The sequence below is a fragment of the Colossoma macropomum genome, unplaced genomic scaffold (assembly GCF_904425465.1).
Source record: "Colossoma macropomum unplaced genomic scaffold, Colossoma_macropomum, whole genome shotgun sequence".
NCBI lineage: Eukaryota > Metazoa > Chordata > Actinopteri > Characiformes > Serrasalmidae > Colossoma > Colossoma macropomum.
The window spans coordinates 28,240,710-28,260,931 of NW_023494784.1; the positions used below are offsets into that span (position 1 = coordinate 28,240,710).

General features: G+C 37.5%; 1 protein-coding gene across 4 annotated transcripts in view; it reads right to left on the minus strand.

Annotated features, from left to right (window-relative positions):
- Positions 1-848: 848 nt before the first annotated feature.
- LOC118805921 (disintegrin and metalloproteinase domain-containing protein 23) overlaps positions 849-20,222 on the minus strand; it is a 37,646-nt gene continuing 18,272 nt past the window's right edge. The window contains exons 10-26 of one of the 4 annotated variants that reach the window (XM_036567098.1): positions 19,244-19,312; positions 17,393-17,559; positions 17,172-17,256; positions 16,022-16,112; positions 14,477-14,528; positions 13,900-13,999; positions 12,253-12,324; positions 11,996-12,082; positions 11,690-11,770; positions 11,458-11,508; positions 11,189-11,252; positions 10,859-10,964; positions 9,701-9,820; positions 9,340-9,508; positions 7,434-7,545; positions 5,936-6,026; positions 849-3,153 (exon numbers count right to left, since the gene is read on the minus strand). In XM_036567098.1, coding sequence (XP_036422991.1) covers positions 3,108-3,153; positions 5,936-6,026; positions 7,434-7,545; positions 9,340-9,508; positions 9,701-9,820; positions 10,859-10,964; positions 11,189-11,252; positions 11,458-11,508; positions 11,690-11,770; positions 11,996-12,082; positions 12,253-12,324; positions 13,900-13,999; positions 14,477-14,528; positions 16,022-16,112; positions 17,172-17,256; positions 17,393-17,559; positions 19,244-19,312 — 1,563 coding nt within the window. In that variant the 3' untranslated portion in view covers positions 849-3,107. Of the gene's footprint in view, positions 3,154-5,935; positions 6,027-6,228; positions 7,546-9,339; positions 9,509-9,700; positions 9,821-10,858; positions 10,965-11,188; positions 11,253-11,457; positions 11,509-11,689; positions 11,771-11,995; positions 12,083-12,252; positions 12,325-13,899; positions 14,000-14,476; positions 14,529-16,021; positions 16,113-17,171; positions 17,257-17,392; positions 17,560-19,243; positions 19,313-20,222 lie in introns of those variants that run through there. The other 3 variants (XM_036567107.1, XM_036567116.1, XM_036567090.1) reach the window with 3 other exon arrangements.

Consider the following 20,222-nt stretch of genomic DNA (forward strand, 5'->3'; position numbering starts at 1 on the left):
GTTAGCAATGCATGTGGCTGAAACACCTGAACTCAACAACTAGCAGGAGTGTCCACTTCCTTTTGGCCATATAGTGCACCTATTACCAAAACTGGTCCTGGATTTTGTAACCACTTGTAAATAATTTTTGTGATAGATAGATAGTTCAATTAACTACCAGTGATTACAAAATCCAGGGCTGGATTTGGGTCAACTGGGTAGTGCTAAAGGGTGTTTCACTAGTGGATGACTGAGTATAAGCTGCCGGGTCACTTCCATGTATGTTCTCCTGGTTCTATGAGTCAAGTAAGATTTAAAATTTTATCGTGTGGATGAATTGAGACAGGTATAATCAGGGATTGTGAAGAAATTTTGTTTACATCACATTTATTCCATCAATTATCTAAGACAAGGTCGTTAAAGTTCACAGTTTTCCTTACACCACTATTCTGTGAGTCAACATAATAGGCTGTAGGTTTTGAATTACCTGAAGTAGAGTTGCTACTTTGTTGTTTTAAAATCCCTAATTATGTCTTTAAGAGACATCCACACTAGGGAGCCTGGACTACACAGGGGGTTTAGTGAAAGCTGCTAGATTCCGTATGCATTGCAGGACACGCAGGTTTGTGCGTTGCACTGGTGCGTTAGTGCTATGCTCATGCTTTTAGCGAAATGCCACATGAATCAGTGATCACGGTGGTAATTGCTGCCTAAGGACAGAGCCTAGCTAAGTGCGCTGCTGCCGCACGCGTCAGCCTGGAAGCAGCTTGCTCTGCCCTGTAAAAGGTTCATTAGGAGTTGTATTATGATGGTGGTTCAAACCTTTTTGTGTGACAGATGTCTGAATGGCACGACAACCGGAAGTTTCATTCATTACATTTAGTGGCAAATCATAAGGTTACAGTTATTATGGACAGGAACAATGACGGCACAACCATGTAGAGTGCTGAACCATTGGCATATTGTGGTTATTATGAAACTTAAAGGGGAATGACAACATAGTGGTTTACGTCGTCTACTCCAATATTTACTTACTGGATATAAGTGCACAGACTCTTAGGCTTTGTGAAATTGTGTGCAGCTGTAGACCCGCTCCACGTGCATCAAGGGCTTTTAAGGATGCACTTGTTTGAACTATGATTTAATTAAGTCTAACTGAATGTGTAGGTTACTGCTTTATGTAACCACCTGCTCTTAGGAATCTGTCTCACTTCGTTTATACAATAGGCTAACTCAGTAATGCAAACACAGGATACTCTCAAGTGAATAGAAGAAATAGAAATACATATGAAAAATTCAAAATATTTAGAGTTTATTGATCATTATTTTATTTTGAATGATTTTTTTCTGTACATGTACTGTGAATGAACATGGTGGTGGGGACAGCTCACCCAGGAATAGTGGTTCATTAATGAAAAAAAATTAAAAAGTGAGATTTTAAAGCCTCACCTGAAACAGCACATAGATAAGTAATTACAGGACTTATTCAAAACCCAATACATTCATTCCCATAGAAGTAAAATACATTCATTCAAGACTCTTATGAGCTCTGTCAAGCATTTTCTTTAGTATGAAGCGCAGTGATACCTATAATATTTTGGCTAAATCTTATAAAAGGAAAAGTGCCTTACTGGCAACCTCGGTCTGTATATAATGATACTGTGTTCATTATCACACCAAACAACCCTTTGGGTTTGTGCAATATTTTCTTTGCATAGTAAATAAAAGTTAGTTCTGTAGCTGACATGCACTCTTAGTACAGCATCCCTCTGTAGTATAGTTTTTTATGAGTTTTGTGGTCTCCCTTATATATTAATAAGTCCACTATAGTGAATGCATGCAGCAAAGCGATCAGCCCTATGGGCTTAGCTGAGAGAGCTAAATGAAGTGTTGTGAATGAGGTCTGAATGAAACATTGCATGTTTACATGTGCATTTGTATGATTATACATTCCCCCCAGGATGGTACATTGGTGGCACAATGTGAAACTGCCAGGGATGTATCTCAAATAACAAAATTTTCTGGTAACTGTTTAACATTACAGGGGAAACCTCCTCCATTTACAGCCCTATGGACCACAGAAATAAGGGGCAAAAGTGCTTCGTGTACAATATCCAAATACCTGCACACATTCCTTTTATATTCTTTGGCTTTGAGTCACTACTAGAATCAAACTCGATAATGGAAAACAGCATCCTGTATAGTAACTTAGCCTATGATTTCCTTTGCTCCCCTCAGCACAGGTAATGGCTAGGTTAATGGCCCTCAATGTACATATTTATACTCAGCACAATTTATCGAAAATGATTAAATTACATTTACAGTGATAATTTTGTGTTAAGGGTCAATGATTGGGCAAAACATAATGATAATTTTGAATGTATGTTTCAGACACTACCCACTATACATGCTTAATAAAACCAAAACTAAAGCTGAAACATTTAGTCAGTGTAAAATGATATGTTCTTATAGATCAGCACCTTAACTCATTCTCCACCAATGTAGGTGTAGAGTCCAGCCTATTCCTTGTCTCTAAGTGATATGTGTAATTCGTTAAGGCCTATATGTAGCTGGACTCACCTCAAACTAACCACAAAAGGGATTGTGGGAGTAGGAGTGCTTGTGTATTTATAATGAGGCCTAGAGTAGATGCAGTTCTGTAAGTAAAAGTCATGCTTTCATAATAATCTAGAACCAGTTTCCACTTCCCAAATCCCTAGAGAAGCAGCGAAAATCGTCTCCTATCAGTGTGAAAGGGCATATTTTTCATTCTCCTTTGTTTACATGGATGAATGTTCTGTTCTCTTAACTTTCTGAATGCAGTAGTAGACAGGCAGCCCTTTGGCCAAGGTGCCAATATTATCTGGTAGTCTGTGGGGTCATGCCATTGTGGATGGTTTGGTTCGTTGGTATGATAGAAGGGGCCAGGCTACAAAGATATTTCAGTGAGTTGGGGGTTAAAAATAGGGTGGAGCTGAGAAGCTGCACAACAAAGATGTGGTCTGTTAAGTTCTCCTCTATTATATATAATAATATTTTCAAGTAACTAATGCCAGAAAAGAGCAGCAACAATTGCAGTCCAGCTGTAGACTAAAGAAGCAACAGAGGGTCGTGTTCCTCTCTCTCCACTAGATGGCGGCGGCATTCGGGTCGTATCGTCGCTTTTTGACATTTCTTGCAGTTTAGATGGCAGAGAAAAAGAGAAGAAAGCAATCAAGTTTGATATAACATTTCCATATTTTTAAAAATCAAATGGCATGCAGCATGACAAAACCACTGTTCACTTCTTGATCTTCATCAATCAGATGTAAACCTTGCTTTTAAAAATAACCTCTATTGTTTCAGTTCCATCAATCATTCCTTTAATTAAAAAAATTATCAGTACTAAGCAAGTTATAAAGGTAGGTTTGTTAATTACTGTAATATAGTAAAACAATATGTGAAACTATAAAGAGACCACCCATCATTTATTTCATTTCCAGTTAAAATGGTTGATAAGTATAAGTTACTCATTTTCCAACAATAGGAAAGAAGGCAAAGAACTTACATAACAAAAAAATATACAGAAGCCTCAAAAATATATATTTTTTCAGATCTGAAGCAATAATGGAGCTTGATTTTCTCCTGTCTCTCAAAGATGAAAGCTGTAAGTACTGTTTATCTGACGGTGACTGATGGTCTTGTTTTAACGGTTGTTAAGAGTCCCATTTTCTCGGTATCTTTTAATCATTTTTTAAACTGTAGGTTTGGAAACGTTTTCATTGTTGTTCTTTGGCTTTCCCCTTCCTTATGCAAATGGACTATTTTATATCTAATCACTACGTAATATTTTTAGGATGAAACTTTAAGAAGTAGCATTACTGAGTCAGGAGAAGAAAGAACACGCTAAAATATGGTGTCTGTGAAATAATCATTCAAAAGTCAGCAGTGTCGAGTTGGAGTTTTAAGGACCATGTCATTCGCCTTTATGTATTACATACACAAAAACTTGGCTTAATGTTTAGGTCTCAAATGCCAATTCAACATTATACTGATGAAATTTGATAATACTAGTAGATAATTCACTTATAGCCTTGGAAGACATTCTTTCGATACTCTTTCAATAAGCTTGCAAGCGCCAGATGCATCCGCACGTGTGGGTCTAAAGCAGAACCAATTGTCTGCATTTACACATTTCCACCAGACAGGTCTCCAAATCCCTGAAACTTACATAGTGCTGCTTTAATGTCTGTATTGACTAGAAATTAAACAAATGAAGGGTGGTCACACAGCACTGCACATCTTCTGGTTATGCTGCAAAAATATAGTGGAAGCACACAGCATCATACAGCCTAATGTTTTCTTAATTGAGCTCTGATCAGCTAGTAAGCCTTTTCTGAACTAAATCAGGCAGTGTTGAGAAAAACACAAAACTGTGCAGTGCGGTGATCCTACAGTTGCTTTTTGGCCTATCAAGATCTTCACAAGAAAGAACAGTGTATTTAGTGTAATGTTGACCAAAGAAATTTTGGACAGACAAAAACGATGTATGTCAGGAGCAATACGATGACTTCCAACCCAGTGATGAAGACATGATGATGAGTTTCATTTGCCCTTTCATGCGGACAGGCAAAGAGTGAGCAGGAGTGACGTGAGGGGTGTCCTGGGCCTCAGCCATGTACCAGATCTATGCAGTAGGTGCAGATCCTGAGGAAATCTCCCTGTGGGAATTGATGCTGGCAGTGTTAAGTGGAAATGAGCAGCCATGAGACAAAGGCCCCTGGCTGCCACCCCTGCCACCCCTCCTGCCCTCTCAGCCATGATCCATACTGGAGCGAGAGAAATAGTCATGGCAGTGATGGCAGCATGGAAGCCCTGCAATGGCTCCCTGCAGGACAGACCAGCCTCTGTGAAGTGATCTCACTCTCTTCACTCTCAATGATGCTGCATGCAAACATACTCATCTTTACCATAAAACAAAATTACCTGCTAATTACAAGGTTTTGCTTGGTGTACACATTGCAAGTGCTCAGTGAGCCTAATAGTCAATAGGTGATCAGTGGATCAGCGCATAGAGAAAGTCAGCTAGATTATAACCACACAATACAGTGTAGTGCTATCATATGAGTACTAAAACTTCAGATGCCACTGAATATTGAGGTTGGCTAAGTCCAGTCGTTCTCAGTTCCAGTCCTGGAGATGTTCTGCACATTTTTCCCTACTCTTCTATACCTGGCCCAGTGCATGAAGGGCTTGTTAAATAGTTAAAGGAGAAATCCACACTTTTTTTTTGCCCAGTCATTCAGAGTAGTTTCATGTGTTCTTTGGGTCCTTTTTTCCTTAGAACACCCTGCATATACCTGTCTGTCTAGGATGTAATAAAAAATATATATGTTTTAGGCCAAAAGCATTATAGTAAACCAATGTCTCTGGCATGAGGACGTGCATTAGTAACCATTTTATATAAGCTTTTAGAGGAATTAAACACATAAGACCTCTGTTTTTTTATCACCACCACTGTGAACTATTCTGACTTGATCATTTCTCTAGAATGAAGCATTTCACATCAAACCACTGTGAATGGCTTTTAAGGTTCTCAGGACTGGAACTGGGAACCCCTAGCTGAATTCAAGCCATATGTTTGCATCAAATAACTTCAACCCATTTAATGGGCATGTAATGTATTAAAACAGACGTTTTGTATTTAACATGCATGTCAAGCTTTTAGCTATACCCTTCCAGATCATTTGAGGTTCTGCCACAGTTCATGATCACTTACCATTACTTTACATAACGATGACCAACAATCTCACAAAACACCTATCCTTCCTTAAACAACAGTGTCTCTGTTTCTGCATGACTGCAGTATGTCTATAAAATCAAACTGTTTTATCTGTAGCAGAAGCCAAACTCCTGGAGTGCATAAGCCATAGGGATGCTACAGTCTGGAAAGGAGGCACATGCAGCCGGTCCTTACTTAAACCCCCAGCCTGTCCCCCCCAGCACTATGGCTGCCACCAGGATGGCCCCAGCGATGGAGCCTATGATCAGATTGGTGGCACTAGGACCTGTGGTGGGTGAGGGCATGGGAAGACAGACGTTTTTACTTGGCTGAAAATAAAACTGTATATTTCAGAACCTATTGCAATAACCTTTGCCACATATTATGTGTCATAAGCCTGAAATAATAACAAACATAGCTACTTCTGCTTTTCTGCAGTTGTACTCTTGAACCAATGCTAACTTGATCATATTGACTATGATCTGCAATAAATAAATAGGCCACTAATTAGGGTGAAAGCACATTTACAAAGTTACAGCATATACTTTGACTGAAAAGTGCTGGCATACTTGTATTGAAGTCTTCTGTTTTAAAAAATAAGTGGTTTGTGAATATTATTACATTCCTGAAAGACATTCAACAACACCAACAGCAGGCTGACAGGCTCTTACAGGTGCTACCTAATTAAGTAGTTCCCAAAACCCTCAGATTTTATAGGCAGATACAGTATCTTTTACCACTTAGCATGTCAAATTGTGGAATTTTGTGGAAAATTTTGCCCAAACAGGATCTTTCTACACAACAAAAATGCACAACTTCACTGCTAAGGTAATATAATTTAGCCAAAGTAAATTCTCTCGCAAGATTGAAAGAAGCCTTTGGTTCTTAGTCCAGAAAGCCATGTGAGATTGAAAAGTGCAATAAAGTAGCTTCAGAGGTGGCTTAAATTCAACACTTTGTAGCCATTGCAATTTACAGCTGTGCTGTCCGACACTGATTTGTGTAAATGTTACTGCACAAAAAGCCCACACAAAATCCCTTTAGAGTGTTCTAAAAACCAATGGGATTACATCTCACCCATGTGAACAGCAGAACCACATTTTAACCAACAGCAGGAGAGTATAACAAAGGTCAAAAACAAAAATGGGAGAAGAGAGGTGGAAAGAGGATCTTACAACCAATCACAAGATACCACATACACGTAAGATTGAAACACTAGATCACATCACCATGGTTACACAACAAAGCCACCACACGCGCACAAACACAAGCAGAGGTAGGGATACTGCACTGTCACACACAGGGGCAGCACCATGTCGAGAGAGAGATGCTTACTCGAGTCCCCACCCAGTGCCTCCAAACAGAACCCCCAGGGCCAGAATGGTCCCTGCTAGAGCCCCTATCAGCCTGTTAGTGGCCACACTCACTGTGTATGAGAGAGAAGGAGCATCATTACTAACCTGCTGTTTCTCTTCCATGACTGCTTTACCTGCCTCAGCTACATCTGTGTGTCTATCTGTTGTGAGAATGCTCTGTGTTTGGCCCACTTTCAGTTACTGAAGCATCAGCTGAAGAAGAGATTGAGCTAAATGTAGGTTTGGAATGCTTGTCTCATGGGATGTTGTGTATGTGTGTGTGTGTGTGTGTGTGTGTGTCTGTATGTGCATATGGAGATGGGAGATGAGGAAATGACCTTTTGGTCCTTCATCTTCGCTGGGAGCGGGCTTTTTGGGTGGATCAGGCATGCTGCAGTCAGTCCCTGCCCATGTCGCATCACATGTACATGTCGCTTCATTATTGCAAACCTGTCAATCAACCAGGAAAGAATTTTTTTTTTTTTTACAGTCAAAGATAAAAGAACAGTGAATATCTAGTTTAACCCCTTAAACCTTAGAAATCACAGCTATCACAGGTAATAACAAAAGCATGTTGTAATTTGAGATTAATTATTTGTCACTCATAGCTTATTAAACTCTTAAATGGCCACTTCTTACACTTCTATAACCTAAGAATAGCTCAGCCAGTTTACACTGAAGTTACTGTAATACTGAATAATAAGCCTTGGTATGCAAAAATCCTTTGGATTTTAAGGGGTCAAACCAAGCAAAGGAATTCTGTCAAATGATTTGATTCTAAACTTTCAATTGCTACCATATTTGCTTTTTTACTTGTAGGTAGAAGAGTAGATATTTCCTTAATAATTGAATTTGAGTTATTGTTGGGCATTCAGTCTTTTCCATGGAAAGAAAAAACTTCCTTTAGAGTTTTACCAAGTGTTTTTCATTTGTTGACACCAAAACAAACTGAAAAGAGATACAAGTGCAGTAAATGTACTTCATTACGTAACTGTGTGTGTACATACAGTGCTGTGCAAAAGTTAAAGGAACCTAAGCAAACTGTTTCAAATAATTTATATAGGCAGCATGTTTTTGTCTGTAAAAACACAAACTTGCATTTAAATAAGTGCAAAGAAACATTAATAGTAATAAAAAGCAACGTGAATTTCTTGCTTTCAGAAAAGTAGTTCGTACCTTATGAGCACAAAAACACAAGTTTGGTTCCAGATTTGGAAATTGTTGAACAAACACACTGACATACAAAAAATCTGATATACAAAAAATCTGTACTTCATCGTATTAATGTTTATATTTATTCTAATACTAGTGTTTTTTTCTGAACAAATAAATAATACAAATACTATTCATCACATTTTTAGATGTAATTTTCTCAGAGGCCCAACATTTTAGCACATATGGGAAGAAATATTCTGCTAAATTTTTTCAAAGTCGGAGTTGAAAACAGTGACAATTTTAGTCAATTCTGAGCGTAAGTCAAAAAAACAGTAGCGGCTAGATGACTAGTAAACACAGCTTTGAACAGTTGTACAAACATAAAATCGTTTTCATTAAAACACAAAAAAAGAAAATATGTGTTTCATTTAACAAGTAGAAATTTAGTGGTTATGTTTAGAAAGTACCCTATAAATGATGATTCTGTATACATGTACCTTATTACTATCTTTCCTTGGGTTAAAATAGATCATAGCATAATCATTGTAAATATCTATGGTCTGTAGACGTAATTGTTTTTTTTAATGTTTTTTTACAGTTGGACTGCAGTTTGAACTTATTTGGTAGAATGGTCCATATACAGTACTGTGCAAGCTTCTTGGGTACCTGAGAACATTAGCTTTAAAAAGCTATTTATCTGTGCAGTGTTTATTTGCTCAGAAAAAACACTAATTTTAGGATATATTCTAGAATCAATGTGTTCACTTAGCCTTTTCCAAACCTCTCATCAAGGAAGCCCAATACTAATTACAGTTACTTAGTTTGGTTCATCAATCCTTCTTTAATTTATATCAGATTTAATCCATGGTCACTACTATGAAAGTAGTAATGATGTATAATTTATGTAGTTCTGATCAGAGAAATCAAAGTGTTGGCCCATCCCACATAATTGGTTTAGGGGTTATATTCATTAAAAGTCTAGTCCTAATTAACTGAGGTATATGTGCTACCACAAAGTGCTAAATCAGGTTCATCTCTAGCCCTTTAACTCATGTGCCAGGGAGAAAAGTGAGTAGTGTGGGTGCTCACCCCGTGGTTTGAGCAGATGTGTCCATTGGGGCCTGTAGGGCAGGCACTCATGTTGAGGGATTGAATGGGCAGACACTTACGGTCAAGGCACATCATGGACGGCCCACATGGAGTCCCATCCTCCACATAACCCAGATCAGTGTCATCATCCAATAACACATGACCACCACTGAATTTAAAGATAAACATAGTTGAAAATACATGCAGTAAAGCTCTTTATTTATTTACCGTAATGTATTTGTTTTAGATACTGTAGGCATGATAAGATCCTGCAAATGATTGGTGCTGATAGAGGGCATTGATGGGTGAAATGAGGTCAACTTTCTGTGATCTGCTGAGGCTGTGTGTGCTTTTCTCTCACCTGCATTCAATTAGCTGACCTTGGTGGTTGAAGGTTGTGGGGGTGATCTCTCCCTTTATTAATCCAATACGTGGCATTTGCCCAACATTAGTGCACAGCAGAAGCCCACAAAACACGTCACTGCAAGCAGAGATACAGAGCACAAGTGTAGAGCTCATCATTGTAAATACAGATCACTGTAGTTACTGAGAAAATACAGAATGCAGCGTTTCATTACAGATACATACATTTCAAATATAGACTATATCAGTGCAAATGCACAACACTTCTGTAGAGTGTAGGGAAACAAATAAAAGTGCATAGTAAATATAATCATTAGAAGGGCTGTCACAAATAATCAAAACATGATTAAATCAATAAAAAAAAATAATTAAAATTCATGGTACCACTTCAGAGTAAGAGTACCCCTTATAAAGGGTTTAACCGTGGTTTAAAATTAGTTCATTTATGGTTTTAAATAGTTTATAAATATCTTTAAAATCATTAATAAGCAGTTACAATACATACAAAAGGATGACAGTGACCTCAGATTTTGCTTAGATTGCCAGATTTTTTGGTTACTTACCTTAATTTGTCTTCTTCATCAATCTGTATTAAACCTGTCAGCTTCATCAGATATTTGCATTTATATGATTATACAGGTCACATTTCCTCTTTTGTTAATCTGTCAATTATAAACTGTTTATTAATGATTTAAAGGTGTTTATGACCTAATTTATACTCATTAATAAACTAATTCTAAATAATTCCTAAACCCTTTAAAAAGGTGGTCATGTTAAAAACACATATATTAAATTTTTGACACACTATGTTTTTCATATATATTTAAATATTAGGCTTCTTAGTTTATCTTAGTTTTCAACAAAAAAATAATAGGGGCTATTTGAGTTCATATTTATTGTTTGGCCTTTTTGAAAGTCCCTGACTACTCAATTAATTGTCGAAACAATCTATTGATGACTTGATTACTAATTTAACTGATAGCGACAGCCCTAATCATCAGTGTGTTTTCCAAGATTGTGCATCTTTCTCACCACTGAAGAAGCATTCTTGAGTTTGATGATAGTCTTGAGTTTGATGATAGTAACTGGTTTCAGTCTGCATTAGTGTGTCTAATATTAAAGTATTGCAAAATGTAAGCTGTGGTGTCAAACTCACTGCTTGCTGCACTGAATATATTTCTCTCCATTTTCACCACAGTTCCCTTTCTGAGATCCTTCAGTGTTCAGCTTCTCATAGCAGAACTTCTCTGAGCTCCCAGACTCTGAACAGGTGAAAAGAGAGAGAGAAAGATTGTAAAGGGTATAAGAGAGCAAAGGGGAATACTTTTTGTTATCAGAACAAGGATACATCCTGCCAGAAACACTAATCTCTGCCATGTATTTCACTCCAGTAACAGGCAGGTTACCATTATCCCTGACAACATAATTTAATATGAATTAATTTACTGATAGTGATTTTCGCATTTATTTAGAGCATTCCACTTACTTGGCCCCCATACATATTTGCACTGGCTTTCTCTGGTTTTACATTCCCCACTGTAGCAGCGTCCCTGTTCATGAAAAAAAACACCATTTGAAGATCTGTTAAGGAAATGCAATTACTTTTTTGAAACAAATTACATTCCTAGATTAATGTTTCTTATTTTACTCATCAGTTCATGCACTAATCAATAATTTACAGATAACTGGTATATGAATCTTCATAAGAAACCTTAATATAGCAGGGTAGTTTTATTGCGTTATTGCCCATCATACCTGGTTGAGATGGCAGAAGTAGCCATCCTGTTTGTGTAGGTTCGGAGGGCACTGCAAAGAGAAAGACAGCTATTGTAAACAGCTTTATGTAATCTCAGTCCATTGAATTTGAGGTTAGAACTCTGTGGGTAAAACATTCTTTTACGCGTGGTTATATGAAATGAGTGTAGTCTTACTATGTGCCTACAGGGGTTAGAGGTGCCTACAAATATCCAGTCACACTATCACTGACCTGTCCAGAGTCTCCTGAGCACGTCTCTGAAATATCACAGTCATTCACTGCATAGCGGCAGCCGTAGCCTCGGGGGTAAAACTGATCGAAAAGTGGGAGGAGGAAGGAAGAATGAATGAACAAGTGAGAGAGAGAGAACAAGCATTAAAATATGACTAAGTCTCTCTTAAAGGCTATTCATTAAACTCTTATTTTCAACTCCCAGACAGAGGCAAACAGAAAAGACAAAACAATGTTTCCAAAAGAAGGCCCAAATGAAAAATGAACTGTTAGAGAAAACTGAATGTGTCAATGTTAAGCACTCACCAAACAGGTGTTGTTGCAGCAGGGTCCATCACTGCAGTGCGCTCCGTTAGACAAAGAACATTTCTTGCAGCATTCCTTATAGCACTCCTATAACACCCACACGAAAGGGTGAGAAGAAGATTATCATAACAACAATGCTCGAATGAAACACTTCAGGTAATGACTGTAAAGCACTGCAGTGAATGTAACGCAGAGCATTGGTAAGGTAAGATAATAAGAATGAATGGACATTACTGCAGGATGGTGTGCTAACTCACGGCTCTCACTCCACAGTCACACTCCTCTCCCACTTCCACGTAACCATTGCCACACTCCGTTGGCTCAAACAGCTGCACAGGAGAAACACCACAGAAACCAGTTATGCCTCTTTGGCAAATGCATGTACTAGTGAAGTCTTCTTAACTCTGATGAGAGGCTGGCCAAAGAATGTAATCTTAGGCCAAATCATATGCTGAGAGGATGCCCTCTTGTGATGAAGGCGTTTTTACACATAAGTCCATAATATTCCGTTACCCTGCTTTGCTGAGATCCTGTAGTTCTTTTCCTAAGATGATCATAAACCAGTGATTGGTCTATGCACATCCCACTTTTATATCATGTTTGCGGATGGCAGTGGACCAAAAACACAAAACAATTTACGAGTAAAGAAGAAGGTGGGTTGCAAACATTTCACTATATTTTTGTTACTAGAAGTAATTAGAAAATGCTCCCTTAAAATAAAAAATAAGTAACTATATAAAATGAAAATGAATTAAAATCATGTTTGTACTCTCGTTGGTTGAGATGGTTTGGGAGTGATCTGATAGGCCTAATCAAACATCCTCTCCACTTCTAAGAGCCCTGATGTAATACATTCACTAGTGCAGTACAAACGTAGCCTGGTTGATCTTTATGTCTTTATCTAGGGGGTTAAGAGGCATACACTTATTATTGTGGGACTAAAGATACAGTACCGTGCAATGGCCAGAGGCCATCCTTTCATTAATTTCATTTCCAGTCAAAATGGCCATTAAGAACAATAATTCATTTTGCTGTGGCAGAAAAAAATCAGAAAACATATATTTAACAGAAAACAGAAGCCTCAACAACTAAATACTACATTTTTTCAGTATTTAGTGTGTTCATCCTTTGCCTTTATTCCTTATTCATTCTTTTCAAGAGACTTGCTTTCAGTTTTTCAAAGAAATCTGCAGCAATATTTTTCAACACCTCCAAAGTTCAGTCTTAGAAGTTGTTCGCATTTCCTGCTTTTCACAATTCATGTAATCCCAAATACAAATTTAGACACAAAAAACTTACTCCACATTTCTAATGACCATTCACAGTATTCTGGTGTAAATTCTCTTCCTTTTCTCAGTAAGAGCTGGAAGGATGGACAGAAATTTCTGTGGATTTTTTTCAGATCTGAAGTAAGAGTGGAACTTAATTTTCTCTGCAAGATTAAAGCTTTAATTACTGTTTATCTGAAGGTGACAGTTTTGGTGGTCTAAAATGCTGGTCTTGCACTGTTGTTAGGAGTCCCATTTTCTCTGTATCCCTTAATATGTTTTTGTAAGCTCCTGTTTTTTTCACTCATTTCCTTTTGACACCTCTGTTCCTTATGCAAATCCTTTATTTTACATCTAATCTCCTCAGAATTGTCTCCTTTAGCCATTAGATATGCATATGAGAAAGAAATCTGAAGGCAGCTAAAATGAGCTTGGGTAGTTGCTTGTGTGAATGTTAGTGTCTCTTTGAAGGGGAACATAATGTCAGTGACTCCTTTGGGAACTGGTTTAAGATTAGAAGGATGGAAAAAAGTGGCAGTAGAGTGCACGAAAGCAAGAGTGGAATTAAATAAACACAAGGGTGGTCTCTAACCCATGCAGAATTATCTATAACTCTAATGGCTGACAATATCTCACCTTGGTGGGTCTGTTGAAGAGGCAGGATCCTCCTCCCTTCAGAAGGAACTCTTTATAGTCTGATATGCTGCATTTAGAGAACTTTCTAGGGTGCTGCACTCTACAGCAGAGGTAAGAGGAGAGAGAGAGAGAAAGAGAGAGAAAATATAAATAAAAGCCAGATTGGTGTAAAATCAATAGGCTCAGAGGTATTGTACGCTGAAAGGTATTATGTATTATGTGGTGTACAACAGCATCACAGGTGCTGTTAAAGCCACGCAGTGATATTTATCATGCAATGACAGCTACTTTCAGATGCTAAACAGGTTAATGGACTTAGAACCAGCTGGCTAAATGATCACACCCTTTCATCACAGAACACACACAGACCATTATGGACTGAGCAAAGAACACAAAGCACACATTATCAAAAAGGGACAAACATGTTGTGGCACTCATGCTAACTATGCCATATGTAAATAAACAACAATAATAGCAATGGACTTAATGAAGCCTCTTTGACACCAAACCCTGTCATTATAACCGCAGCTGCGTGAGTGTGTGTATTTGTGCGCTGTGGTAGAATACAGTAGCTCACCCTGTGTCTTCCATGATGCAGCCCACCCAAGAGTCCACACATCCACACTCCTCTGAGACAGAAAACACACACAGTGGCAAAACATTAATACAAAATGAGAGCACATAAAGAAAAGGGAAAAAACAAGGTCTAGTAACTCTTTGTAACCCTTGGGAAACTCCAGTGTTTTTCAATCTAATCTCTATATGTGGCATCTGTAGTACTGTGCAAAAGAATAAGCACCTAAGCACATTGTTTAAAACCATTTATCTGGACAGTAAGTGTGTTTATGTTTTAGAAACACTATGTAATATTAGGATAGATGCAAATAAAAGTAACAATAATAATAATAACAGTAAAAGTACAAAATAACAAGACTTTGTTAAATGTAATTTATATCTTCTGAACTACTTACAAGAAGGCAGGTTTTGTTCCAGAATTTTTCTTTCTGTCACATTAATTTTTTCAAATCCACTGCCAACACACCTGATTCAATTTAATTTAAGCATTGATTGGCCAAACCAGGTATTAAATGATGTCTACCAATAATACCCGGCTGCCACAAGGGGAGGTTTGGAAACACATTAACATACATCACTACTTATTTACTTCATTATATCATGCATATTTATTCTAATATATGTGTTCTTCTGAGCAACCCTTCCTGCCCAGTCAAACTGCTTTTTGAATACAATTTTCTATGGGGGCCTAAGATTTTTGCACAGTACCCTATATTGTACAGTTGATTACCACTGACCATCATTTTAAGACGTTTCCCTGTACTTAGTCATAGAACAGCAAAACTACTGAGTCAAAACACATTCATAACAGAAGTATACTGAAGCACCTACCCACTGGCTTCTATTATAAGTGTTTTATAAGTCTGTGGTAATAACTGCATGCCATAATGTTGTATGCAGAAGTTTGAAAACCCCTGGTCAAATTATATATTTTACTTATTTTCTTAGTGAAAATAAGTTAAAACACCCTCTACAGACAACAAACATAAATATTTGTCTGAGTGTTACGGGTCTCCCTTGTCCCCTTCTTTTTGCTTTTGTATTGTAGATTGCCCTGTACTCTCCTGTGTATATAATAAGTCTGGGGGTGCCGTGTGCTGTGGTTGATGTTCTTCCTGGGATGTAAACTATAAAAGAAGCAGGAAAATTAAGAGAAGCTCTCTCACTAACCCTGCCCCTGTGCTGCTGGTCCCTGTGTTTTTTACACATACATATAAAATGAGTCCTTTTGACACCTCTGTTCCTTATGCAAATCCTTTATTTTACATCTAATCTCCTCAGAATTGTCTCCTTTAGCCATTAGATATGCATATGAGAAAGAAATCTGAAGGCAGCTAAAATGAGCTTGGGTATATGCACAACTTTTTGCACAAGACACATTAAGCTTGTAGTCCAATATTTTAAATACAACAAACAAACAGCAGTTTGTGCAAAAGTGTTTGCATACTACTGTACATGTAGTGGATGGGATTAGGTTGAACAACACTGTAGTATTCCTTTAAGTTAAAAGTCTCTATGTATCTACAGTGCATGTGTGTGTGCATACTGCTCTTTCTGGCTGCTGGATCCCACCGAATGCCGAGGTTCTGGGCCAGACTCTGGGATAGCGATACAGCCATTGTCCATGTAGACCCGTACTGCACAAACATCATTCACAGTTTATATTACCATACCTGTATAGTACCTGCAGCCATTCACAAACATTTTGCCACTCAACCAGTAGAGAACAATAAAGAACATGCTGTGCTGCAATGTACAGTTGTACATGAATAACTATATAACTGTAATATACTGGCTCAAAAAGAATTGCTCAGATGCATGTTACACATTGGTGTTCAGCATGAATTGTTCAGGTGCACAAAAGTCAAACATGATGAGTTTTAAGGAATTAAAGGGATCTATCCCTTTTGTTTACTTAAAGGAAGAGAAACCAAAAAAGGATATTCCAATAAGGCAAAACGCTGAACCATGAATTAAACTAGGGGTTTGAGGATGATGAAGTTCAGGTAATTACATGGCCAGCGCAATTACAAGATTTAAACCACACTGAGCTCTTGTGGGACTACACTGGGGAATATGTGGAAAAGAAAAATCCAACCACTGTGGATGGTCTGTGGATAGCAGTGATGAATACATGGGAAGAACTTCCTTAGTTTATTCAAGTCTTTATGAAAGACCAAAAGTCCAAAGTAACTCAGACAACCTTACTAATTGGTGAATTGAGCTACTTTAAGGTGAACCCATTGCTGACATAGGTATTCAGTTACACATACAGCTTGTATAATCTTCACAGACAAGCAGTGCCAGTAGAATGAGATACTATAGGGCAAACACAGAATTAATCATCCAACATTAATACCTGACTTTACTACTGCTTTTGTGTCTAAATGCAACATCTAGTGTAAACCCTTCCAAGTAGAGTTGAGACTGTTACTGCAAAAAAGGGGGGGCGAACTCCCTATCAGTACCCTTGATTTCAGAAAAAAACATTGGCTGAGCTACAAACTACTGACATTCACTCTCAGTTGTTCCTATGTTTGCACTCATATTTTGGTATTAATCAGATATTATTACAAAAAACAACATTTGAGCAATTATTTTTGACTTCCAGTGTAATAGTACTACATAGATAACTCTGAATCAATGCCTACAAATGTGAAGCCCCTCATAAATAGAGGCCTGTTTGATTTTCTAACCTCATTCACTCCGACACCACGACTAACTGAACACATCCCTCCAAAGAATGCGGCGCTGCTCTGGCGGTAGTGAAAAGTCACATTGCTGCAGATATACACAAGGAGATTCCCCTTAGTCCAGTGCAGGGTGTGAATAAACAAGTCGCAAATTATGCTAATGAGGCTGTTCAATGTAGTCATGTAGAAGAATGAAGAGAGAATGAGAGAATTGGCTGACTCACGAGAACAGGTGAACAGCGTCTGTGTGCTGCTTGATGTGCTGCTGACGATATTTAGAAAAGTCTCGCAGCATATCCAGTGGCATCACACTGATTGGAATATGGTCCTTATCTGTCCAGATCTCCATAGCAACCAGGACTACACGTGTGTTTAAGTGTTCTTTAAAGATCTTCCATCAGAGAGAGAGAGAGGAATACAGGGAGAAAGGGAAAACAGGGTGAGGAAGAATAGAAAATGGAAAGTGAGAGTAGAGAGGGAGCATGACAGTAATACAGATAGAGACAGAAAGGGAAGGGAGTTCAGAAAAGTTAAATGAAGTGAGAGTGTGACAGAGGATGATACAGTGACAGGGTGAACACCAGGTGTGAATTAGAGAAGGCCTGACTTGGTCCAAACACTGTAAACACGACACACTGAACAGAGTACAGGGGGGCAGAGAAAACAAGAGCTGTTAGATGCGCTAGATAGATAGATAGATAGATAGATAGATAGATAGACAGACAGATAGACAGACAGATAGACAGACTGATATATGCATAGATAGATAAGACAGAAAGTAGGGCCCAACTGGTATATCAGTTGCTTGATAATATCAACCGATATTGAGGGGCTGCAAATTTATCTCCATCATTGAAATTCCCACTGATAAGGCAGTGACAATTAGTGGCTTTGACATGAAGAAAATAGTTTACTTTGGAGAATCAGTTTCTTGTTCATATGTCAGTCAGTCAGAGACTACTGAACTCAAAACACTGTATCATGGTAAAATAACAACTGGTTAAATTGTTAAATGCATCAAAACTTTTAGGATGAGGATAACATATAACAAAAACTTCTTTCTATAAAGAAAATTAGTGAACAATGAAAAAAGGTAATTAACAGAAACCAAAACTGCTCAGAATTCTGTGCTACAATATTAATTTAAGGGTTTAAGAAACATAGCAATTGAGAACTGACAACTCTATCAGCCAGTAAAGCACTGTTTAACTAAAACTACTGTAGTACAAAAGTAGAATATAAAATGTAAATGTTAAATATAAGTATATCGGCCAATATTATCAGTTACCAGAATTTCAGTCTGTTATAGTTGGTCACAAAAGTTTCATTTCAGGCAGGCTCAATAGATAGACAGTGTAGAAATGAGTTAAAGCTGCAGCAAGTACTCTCGTATGTAAAATTTGGGCACCCCTAGTCAAATAACTTTTTGCTGATTTTCTAAATGAAAATAAGTTTACACATCCTCTACAGAGAACACACTTCTGCATATTTTAATGCACAATTGTGGCCTGTGCAAACATCATGGCACATTTTATGTTCTCTGTTTCATTGTTTCCCAATGCATTAAACTCAGCAAATGAATAGTAATTGTGCACTTAAATTGGCAGAAAATGCCATGCCTAAGTTCATCCCCTGCAGAGAATCTGTTTTCACGTAGAAAATCAGCAACATAATTTGACTGGGGTTGTGCAAACCTTTGCACTGTACATTTGCAATGTGTTATATCTGCTCAAGCTTCATAAAAGATCTGCAACACAAAAGAGGTCAAGCCTATATCGTAAAACATACAAAAAGCATTCACTATACTGTTTTAGAACAGAACTCAAATTGAAAAGTGAAACATCACATTACGTATCACTCAGATTCAAACACTAAATTTCTGTAAAGAGGCTTCATCAAACGATTTAAGGATGTCACACCTATGCCAGGATGAGGAATGCACACAATCTACATTTTGCACAGAAATGATCAAGCCTTCCTGACTATTGCTGAATTTAACTTTATTTAATTTATCAATTTAATATGATTTAACAGCGTACGCATTTGTCATTTAAAAAAAGGTAAAAGTAACTCACGGCATCCACCAGGTTGACCACAGACTTTGCAAAGTTCCGAGTCTGCTGCTTGGTTTTCTGCCTCTTAAACTGTGAAAAAAAGGAGAATCAGTCACTTAAATGCACTTAAATACTTAAATATAGTGGTTCATTTGAGTCCAATACTTCTGTATTTGAAAAACTTTTGATAAAATATTACTTTAATACGAGCGTATTCTGTCTATTTTTTTTACTTGAGTTTACTTACTATAAAGCAAAGTAAAATGACTTTGTTTTTATAGCTACTATGTTACATCTGGCCGATGAACAAGTTCTATTATGGATATCTGTGTTGCTGTAGACATGGAAAAACTTTATTAGCTGTTTGTTTCTGCAGCCACACTGGCATCATTAATAGACCCTGTTCATCAACATGATATAACTAAACAGCTCTATAACTTGTATTACCTTTACTTTTGATACTCACATTCCCTCACAAGCAGGTACTTTTGTTCTTTTGCTAGAAGAAGTAGAAATACAGACAGAATACCTGTACTCTCACTCAAGTAATATTTCACCAAGAGTATTTCTACTTTTACTCAAAAACCTACAGCTGTGTTGTATTTTGTCCATACATGGTGATTAGTAACTAGTACATTTAATCAGTCTCATGAACTTAAACCAAGTAGGTCTCTTAGATCCATGGATTCAGGTCAGCTAGTAGAGCACAGAGTCCATATTAAACAGTATTTAGCTTTTATGCTGTACAGAACTGGAACAAACTGCCAGAAGATCTTAGATGTGGCCCAAATGTAGTGATTTTTAAATCCAGGTAAAGAACATTTCTCTTTTAATGTGCTTATGACTGAGCTTTAAAATACACACTCTAGTTTTACTGCACTTAACTGTAATAAATAAGCTAAATTTAACACTTAAGCCCTTTGCCTTTAATTTCCTTTTATGGTTTTATTTTGCCTTTATGTACATTGTACTTCCTTTTAATTATGTTTTTGAAATTTTA